General features: G+C 33.1%; 2 protein-coding genes across 17 annotated transcripts in view; one reads left to right on the top strand and one right to left on the bottom strand.

Moving 5' to 3' along the window:
• Positions 1–610: 610 nt before the first annotated feature.
• On the bottom strand, positions 611–7,962 carry dpagt1 (dolichyl-phosphate (UDP-N-acetylglucosamine) N-acetylglucosaminephosphotransferase 1 (GlcNAc-1-P transferase)). The gene is given in 9 exon segments (NM_001089411.1): positions 611–1,268; positions 2,154–2,309; positions 2,425–2,512; positions 4,884–5,072; positions 5,344–5,428; positions 6,201–6,347; positions 6,703–6,916; positions 7,260–7,380; positions 7,491–7,962. Coding segments are annotated over 9 exon segments (1,221 nt in total). The 5' UTR covers positions 7,646–7,962; the 3' UTR covers positions 611–1,202.
• Positions 7,602–9,756, top strand: part of c2cd2l (c2cd2 like) — a 49,929-nt gene continuing 47,774 nt past the window's right edge. For 2 of the 16 annotated variants that reach the window (XM_087252537.1, XM_087252533.1), the window contains exon 1: positions 7,861–7,976. The gene's annotated coding sequence lies outside the window, so the exon portion shown is untranslated. 16 annotated transcript variants of the gene reach the window in all.

Here is a 9,756-nt window from a genome sequence, read left to right as displayed (position 1 = left end):
GTTGCGTTCAAATCTAAGCCAATCAAATTGCAGCTTTGCTGTACGTCATGATAATCGTTCCCTCCAACATCTAAATTCTTTCAAGTGTTCCGGATTGCACAATGCGTTCACTGGCTAGAAATGAATGTCTCACAGCGCTCAAAACGATTTTACTTGATGCACGACACTGTTTTCTGTTTGGAGTGGACACAGTATCATTCTACTTTAACAGTAAATGTGAATGAAAGTTATATTCTATTGTTAACCATACTAAAGTACTTGAATTAATCTGTGGTAATTATATAGTTGCTGCGGTAATACAACTACACTACTATAAACAAATCATCCAATACTTAATTTTTCTACAGTCATATAGGGCATGATATACTATAATACACCACATTTTACTGTAGAGCTAACTTAACTGTACTTCAATGTTTTTTAGTTTTATCAGTTCACTATAGTTAATTCTCTGGTATGTGGTAGCATTTGTTAACTGTTGCAAATACTGTAATATACACAGTTTAAAATGCTTTACTGTAGTATGGTTCCAAAACACTATAGTGTCTTTATGTGGGTAACAATTATCTATTCTCTACATATATCAGCTAGACACACTACAAATACACTATAGGTTTATATATATTTTTTATTTTTTATCAAAACAATCAGCATATTTTGGTTATGTTGGATTTCAAGTTTGAATGCTCCATTTTCTTTTCTTGAAGCTAACATGGTCCATTGTCACACTGGTTTATTCAAATGAGTCATGTTATTTGCTCTGACACAGAAAAATATAAGTGCACATGTGTTTCAGCAATATTTCAGAAATGTTTACACCAACTGTCTAAAATATCCCTGAATGTAAATGCTTTACATAATTTTTCAAAATAGAACCGTCTGCTTTTCAGGTTGCCCCACATTATTGGAAATCCTCATGCTGACATTGTTATTTACAGAGCCTTCATGTCCCAGTGAGTATTGGGGGCTTACGTGTAGATTGTCCCTTCACATGCAGATACACAAACAGAAGAGCTGAAATACACTGTACTGCAATGAGATTTTTATAGAAAACAGGCAGTAGATAGTAATTATATATATATATATATATATATATATATATATATATATATATATATATATATATTTTAAAAATCAGTTGATTCAGTTGTTTGTCCAAATGAAAGCAGCAAGTTGTAGAGTATCTCAGGTTCTCAAGTTTTCTAGACGTCATAGAACAGACGCACAAGGTGATAACGAATGCCAAATGCCACAGCACTCCCCAAAACCTGCATTAAAAAATAGATATTTGTATTATTAATAATATCAATGATATTTTAATCCAAGTTAACAGTTCCCTTAAAATAACAAGAATTCACACAGTCTTGGAAAACCTTGATATCTGAAGCAGTCTAATTATAAAAGTGGTATTTCTAGACATAAAAAAAGTCATGCAAATTAATAAAATCTTGAAAAACTACGAGCAATTTTACAATGAATATACATTTTATTATTGATGCCAGTCTTTTTTTTTTGTATGAGAGCAGACATACAAACATATCCCCTTATGCAGTAACTCACAGTTGCTTGAAAGAGTCTTTAAATTCCAAAAGAGTGGGTCTCCTGAAGAACATGTTGCTCATAAAGCTTCCAGAATAAATTGAATTTATTATTAATAATAATAAATTTAGTTTAACTAAGAGTGCCATTACTTTAATATATGTTTTAATTTAATATATGTTTGGACAACAATTCTCACGTAGGACTAATGATAATGATCAAACAGATGCCTTCTTATCTATCTATAAAGGGTAGTTATATTTATATCTATCTATAAAGGGTAGTTCTCCCCAAAATGAAAATTGACTCATAAATTACTCTTCCTCATGTGGGTTTCCATCTTTATAAGTTTCTTTCTTCTGTGCAACACAAAAGGAGATATTTAGAAGAATGCTGGTTGCTGTGTCCTATCAACATCCATAGTTGGAAAAAATTACTAAGGAAGTCAATGGGTACCAGCTACCAGTATTTTTCAAAATATCTTCTTTTTGTGTTTAACAGAAGAAAGAAGCTCAAATAAGTGAAGGATGAGTAAAGGATGACATTATTTTTATTTTAAGGGGAACTATCCCTTTAATAAGTCTGTAACTCACAAATATCCCAGCCTTATTTACCTGCATTAACAGCATGATTGCAGTCAATGTTCTCTCATGGGTAGGTCCCAGTATTTTCAGCACCAGATTGATAAGGGTCATATTGTTACACTCAATAAACTCATCATCTCCTTCCTGCCCTCTACGCACATCCAGAACCCATAACTTTTCTGCCACCTGCAGGATGAAAGAGGAAATTACATTTAAACGTTCTCAAAATAGGATGTGCAATCTAATCAAACAAACAGTCCTAAACCCATATAACGTGATGTGGTGTCATGAGTGTTTTTACCTTTAGAATAAGTTGCCCTAATTTGCCAAGGTCTTTCTGTTTGAATTTGGAGTAGCTCATGCCCAGCTTTCCTGTGTCTGACTGTAACCTGTATTAATCAGATTTAGATGTCAAGCCCACACAATAATTTCATTTTGCTTTACTTTTGGTGTAACTGCTAAGGAAGCACTGTGTGCATTCACTGATGGGAAACTTAAGATCAACAACAATAAATAAATGTGTAAAGTCAATATTACACACTGTTTACACATTTTAATTTTTAAAGAACACTGATTTCAGATTAGATTCAGGACTTTATTTAGTAGATTTCTTTGAAACAAGTAAATCTGCAGTTTTAAGCATGAAAAAAACAACAACGTCAGTGTTGCTTTATATTTTTAGTATAAATAATCTCTTGTTTTTACTTGTGGACATCTCACAAATTAAGTGAATGAATAAAGAAAATAAACCACAAAAGAAAAGAATGTTTCAAACATCTGAAAAAGCTTGATTTTGGCCCGATTTTGTTTAAAATAACAACAAGCCAGTTTGTTTTTTAATCTCACTTGAAGTATATCAAGCAGGGCTCAACAATAAGGACTGCCCGATGGCCCGGGGCCAGTGTGTGAGATGCTCGGGACAGCAGACAGAATCGTTACTGGCCCGATCGGGCCACTGCTGAATTGTCACTAAAGTTTAATTTGCCTGTGACTATTTGTCAATTGCGTGCAAATACAGTTTTAGAATTGAGAAACAGTTTGTACTTTCAAGCCTTCAAATGCTACCTTCTTGGTTCTTCTTATCTGATTAGATGTTGTGAACATGTTATTAGTACAGCGAAGAGACAGCAACATGGCGGTAACATCAAATGATGATGCTAAAGGAAAACATTTGTTTCTAACGTCTTGGAAGCAGACATATACGAGCGTACACCATGACTAAAAAAATTAAGTTATGTACAGTTTGCCATCAGTTTAGCCAGTCTTTAGCCATCTTTTTTTTTTCAAAACACTTTGAGTTTTGCTCATTACACATTTATTAAAATTTTTTAAATATTTAAATTCTAGATTTACAAACATTTTGACACATTTTCATTTTATTTGTGGCTAAGAAATAGCTATAAACTTTTTTTGGTAGGGCCAGTGAAAATATTGGCAGGGCAAGTACAAATCTGAACTACTAGTACGATTGGGCCAGTAGAAAAAATCCTTTGCGTTCAACCTTGTCAAGGCTTTTAGAGATCAGCTATGTTACCATTTAGACCACGTTAGACTAGACTTCTGTTTTTTTTTTTCAAACAACTTGTGCTTGCCAAGTTATTTCTGATTCATCTGCTTGATCATCCATTGTCATAAAACCGAAGGCTTGTAGTAAGAGGCATTACATTTCTGAAACACTCATAGCTTTGTGAAAAAATAGAATGCAATCTCAGCATTTAAGACAAACTATGATTATAAATGCTTCAATAATGTATATCATATGGGAATTTTTTTTTTCAACATTAAAGCATGTTAACCTGTTCCCTTATTCCCAATTTACCAAATGTCCCTGACTTTTACTGACGAAAAGCTGAATATCCATGACCTATTATTCAGTCATTGTATCCTAAATGCATAGAGACTTACTGTCTCATTCACTTCCATTCATTTTCGCCACACAAAACAACTAATGCTGTTTGATGTTGTAAGCTGTAATTTTCTTATCATAATATTTAAATGTAAATGATTTGATGTGCAAATACTTTGACCATTTTATAAGCCTAGTTATGTAGGCAAATGTATTGGAAGACTACACAATCAAAGAAAAGAGTTGCTTGCTTCCACATTGCAAAATAAGGTGAATAATTGACAGAGAAACAGGCAACTGTTATGTTGCACACTAAGCACACACAAAACAATGTAATATTTTAACAGGACCAGGCTGGTAACTACATTTGATTTAAGGAGATAATGAAGGAATAATGTGGCACTGAAAAAATAGGCTAACTGTATCTAACAAAGAGCTGACAAATTTAAAATAACAAACAAAAATTATTGATATTCCTTGGTTAAAATATTCTAAACAAAGATCTCCCTGACTTGCAATGTCTGGAACAGACCTTCTAAAATTCCCTGATATTCCAGAAACTCCAAAAACCTTAAAAATGCCCTTTAAAAAGGCATCATAGGACCTATTTAAGTAAACAATAAATATTTAAATAGCAATCAAAGATGAAGCTTATCTTTAACTATTTTATTAGACAGACTAAAATATCAAAAATTTTCTAAAATATGCATATTTAAACCCATATCCTCACTTCTCTCTATCCAGCAAATCACTTAAAATTAAAAGTAAATCACTTTAAAATTGTAAAAAGAGTGTGTATAATGAAGAACATATAGCTCTCATAGCTTCCAGACTACTAAAATTTAAATTATTTAATTGAAGTGTCCTTACATTTATAATTATGTATAAAAACAAATGTTAGTGAAATTACCTACCTAGGCAGGCGATGTCTAGGGCAGGGAATGATGTGAAAGAGCTGAGGCAGTGAGTAAATAAAGTTGATGACTTGAGGGATGAAGAAAAGCAGCATTGTCTTGCTAAAGTGGCCGAGTATCCCGACAACTGCAAATGTCATTCCAGCAAAGTAACAGAAAGTGTCTCCCACAAACACAGAAGAGGGATACCTAATAGGCAGTATTCAAAAGAGAGAATTAAAGGTGAACTAAGCAAACTTTTAAAAAAAATTAATGTCAGTGTTGGAGCAAGTATCAAAACACACTTGAAATCAATCTGCATTACGGGACATATCTAGTACATCTTGGCAATGGGCATGTTTGTTTTTAGGGATTTTAAATAATAACATTTCCAAAAATTGCTTTATGCATGGCAAATATATAAACAAATATATCTTTGGTATATGCCAATGATAATCAAAAGGCAAGAATTTGAACAAACCAATTGTGGTAGAAGAGAGCTAATGTGGTGAAGAAAAAAGGAATCATGAAGTACAAGGAGAAAACATGGTCATCTCTGTAGTCTCCTGAAAGAGAAATGGCATTCAAAGATCAATATAACAATCCAAGAGCAGATATTAAATATAGCTGCAAACTTTAAACTCTGACTTTAAAAGGCAACAATTATAACAATGTAACTGTTTGCAACATTGATTAATAAGCAGTGCTGAGCAAAACTGACCGCATCTAAAATAAACGTATGTTTTGACATAATAAACTGTATGTGTGTGTACTGTGTATATTTATTCTGTATGTAAAAAAACACACATGCATGCATACATACATTTCAGAAAAAGTTCATTTTTATTTAGATATAAAAATATACAGTATATGTACATGTGATACAAATTATATATTAATTAAAATATTCATGTGACAAATTTTTTTGTTGTATCATATATACATGATAAATATACCATATATAACACACCCATATATTATGTCAAAACAAACATTTATTTTGGATGCGATTAATCACGATTAATCTTTGCTGAGCACTTTTAAACAAATGTTGTTGTTTTTTCAGCAATTCTGAATATTATTTACATTTTTGACCATAATTTCTGAAGACTTCAGTAGCCTTCATATTTACCTTATTTTAAAAATTCATTTTAAACAACAATATTTAAAGACTTTTCTGTATATTTGATCAAATAAATGCAGCTTACATGATTATATGTAAAAACGAATCTCAATTATTGATAGTGTACATACACGTGAAACAAATTACGCCTATATTAAAACCATGCAAAGAGATTTTAATCTAAAAATAAGAGGAAAAACAGACCCTCAGCTCACCATTGAGTTCCAGTAAATTAAAGAGGATGATGGACCCTGATATGAAGAGAGCCTGTCCAGACTCAATGCCATTGATGCCAGCCAAGATGTTGATCGCATTTGTGCAAAACACAGCCAACATTCCCATATACACATAATACAGAATTCCTAAAACACAGTATATGCAAAACAGTCAGTTTATAAGCATGTATCATACAATACAATTCAATTCAAGTTTATTTGTAAAGCGTATTTCACAATAATATTTGTCCCAAATAATTATTGTCACCTTTACAAAAAGCCAAGGTACACATTATTATTACATTACAGTCAAAAATAGGTAAGTTAAGGAGTTGTGTAAAGGTTAGACAGTAAAGAAACATAGTTAACCTGCAGTTACACAGCATATAGTGTCCTTCCAAAATGGTGATGTACATGTGTATAATACCTACAAAATAAACTTCTCTCTGTCAAGAAAGAGAACACCCAACACTTCAGCAGACTGTCTGACCATCACACTCACCCAGGTCCAAATGCATCCCCAAAAGGAGACGGAAAGGTTTTGGCACGACGATGACAGTGTTGCCAAAGTTAGTGAAGTAAACCATGAGGAGAGGCAGAGAGGCCATGGTGGGTAGTAGAAGTTTGTGTCTCCATCGCAGGTTCAGAACATCATCAGCAAAGCCCAGGAAAATCATGCAGCAGATGGCCAACAATGCACCGATCAGCTGAACAAACTATGTGGATCAAAAAAATGACAATGACTACGTTTCCATCATTCTTCAAAATATCTTCTTTTATGTTCAACAGGGGGAAAAACACTTCTAAAGCTTTGGAACAATCTGAGGAAGAGTAAATAGTGAGTAAATCATTCTTTTTGGGTGAATTATCCCTTTAGATAATATTTCGGAACATCATAAAAGCCTTTGCACAGACTTTGAAACAATTGATCATGTTCTTGATTATTTTAAAACGTTGTAACTGAAAGCCCCTGCTGACCCCTAATTTTGCAACATTACAGTAACAAACGATGAGTTCTTGATATTCACTTCATGATTAAAGGATCATTCGTTCTCTCACCTCGTTGTGAGGAAACCGTTGACACTTCTCTCCCATAAAGCACTGCAAGAACGGAACAGGGATGAAGAGGAAGAGGATGATGAGGAAGACTGTCCCACTGATTACACCCTGTGACTCGGGTCTGGTTAATAAGGAGGAAACAAGAGTTAAATTCAGGTGTCAAACGTCATATAGCAAAGCAACACATAATATCGATGCACAATAACATAAGAATAAAAATCCAAAACTTACACCTCTTTCTTTGTGGTTTTATTTAAGTCCATGCCATAAAGTCTTGCAGATATGAAATGTTCCTTAAAGGCAGGAATGAGCTTGACTGTTGCAATGCACCCAAGTGCAGACATACAACAGTTGATGATCAGAGGAACAACAGGAATTGGAGACATCTTCTCGATATAAAACTACAATATACTGAATCTACTGTACTAATATATGTATTGTATTACAACAACTCAAGCGTTCGTTTCCTGTCAGCAGCGTTTTATAATCATAATGAAGCAGACATTAACTGAACATGTTTCTTCAAAGTTTACAGATGTTTTAACTACATGTCCGATACGCGGCGGAAACCGTTAATGAATAAAAGCGCGTACAAAAAATAACATTTGTTTATTTTCGAAGCGACTGAACGATGTTTCTCTGCAAAGTAACGTTAGATTCATCAGTAAACGGTTGTTTTCTGGCTCAACGTTGACAGCTAGATTTCCACAACCTCATGTAAGTAACCGGCGGTAGAGGAGAACCTCCTGCCTAAATAAATCCCGGCTTAGGTTATGAGTAACTTATTACTCCTACAACAAATGCAAACAGCGTTGACGTCAAATGGTTATCGATATGTCAGTTTACATTGTACGTTTGGCTCTGATCTCATCACAAAATCCACGTCTACTTCCGTCAACATAATCCGTCCGCTGACCGCTTGTATTTACACAACTATCTTAATATACTCTCATGATCTAATGCTATGAGAGTTAACGTTAAAGGTTTTAAGCGCAATGCCGTACAATTCAAATGGATATCAAGGAGGTGTTTAGACAGAGATATGTGTAAGTATGTTTTGATACTGACATATTGGTTTTGAGTCGAACTTTTTGCAGGCGTAACACAACCGGAAACTGAAATGAAAAGCATGTTAAAAGTCTCAACTTCCGTGAAGTAATATTTTTGACTTTGTAGTGATACCTGGCAATTTGTTAAATGCAGGGCTACAATATTATTCATGAAATAAATAAATTAATTAATTTATTTTCTTTTAGCCCTAGTCCCTTTATTAATCAGGGGTCGCCACAGCAGAATGAACCGCCAACTTATCCAGCACATGTTTTAGGCAGCAGATGGCCTTCCGGCCGCAACTCAACACTGGGAAACCCCCATACACTTTTGCATTCACACATATACACTACAGACAATTTAGCTTATTCAATTCACCTGTATTGCATGTCTTAGGACTTTGGGGGAACCGGGGCTCGAACCAGCAACCTTCTTGCTGTTAGGCAATTGTGCTACCTACAATTGTGCTACCCATGACAATTGCTATGTCATGTTAGTTTTATTTATCAAGATATTATTATTATTTGAAAAGTTTAATTGCAGACAGAAAAAAATCTACAATACGATGTTTTTATTTGAATATGTGATTGTATGAAACTTATAAGAGCATTTATGTATTGAATACAATACCATTCAAAACTGCTTTATTGGCATGACTGTAAATGATAAATGTTGCCAATGCTTGAAATACTGTAGGTGGACAAATACAATATTAAAATAAAAGAATGGAAATAAAATATCATAATAATTTAAACTTAAAAAACTATGTAAGAAATAAAAACATGTGAACATTTAAAAAACCCCACAGTGTTTACCATATAAACACACACAGACAAAGGGTCACTGTAGTATACAATAGGGAAGCATACACTAATACATTCCCAAAAGACGTTATAATTTGAACGACATTTAGATTGAACAAAAACAGGAGAATGGAAAAAAAAAACTTTTATTTCTTTATTAGAACAACATGCAGTGTGATATGGAAAGCTGACAGCCTAAACCAATTTTTATTTTCAGGTGAAAAAAAAGGTCATTTAAAGAAAAAAATATTTCAGACTCATGAAAGTATATTCTGAGAGGTTTAAAAATCAAAGAAGGCCTCAGTCAGGGGTATGCCAGAAGAAAAACAAAACACAACATACTGTAGGCTATACATGCTTAAAGGCATAACAAAAAAATAATAATTTAGTTCAATTTGTTAATTTGTTAAAACATTAATTTGTTTTATAATATATTACAGCATATGACATGGATAGAAAAGTATTCTGAGCAGTTGATTAAAGTTAATTAAATGAGCCAATATTAACATCTTTCTTGAGATTTGCAATTAAATTTATTTATCATTTTAATAATAATTATAAACCCAATATAGAAAAAAACTACATAAATATTCCACAAAGACAACCAGTCGAACATATGGGTTCATTAATTGTTAATACATATA

The sequence above is a fragment of the Danio rerio genome, chromosome 5 (assembly GCF_052040795.2).
Source record: "Danio rerio strain M-AB ecotype USA chromosome 5, GRCz13ab, whole genome shotgun sequence".
Taxonomy (NCBI): domain Eukaryota; kingdom Metazoa; phylum Chordata; class Actinopteri; order Cypriniformes; family Danionidae; genus Danio; species Danio rerio.
The sequence above is the reverse complement of the archived record's forward strand: the minus strand, read 5'-3'. Positions and strand labels throughout refer to the sequence as shown.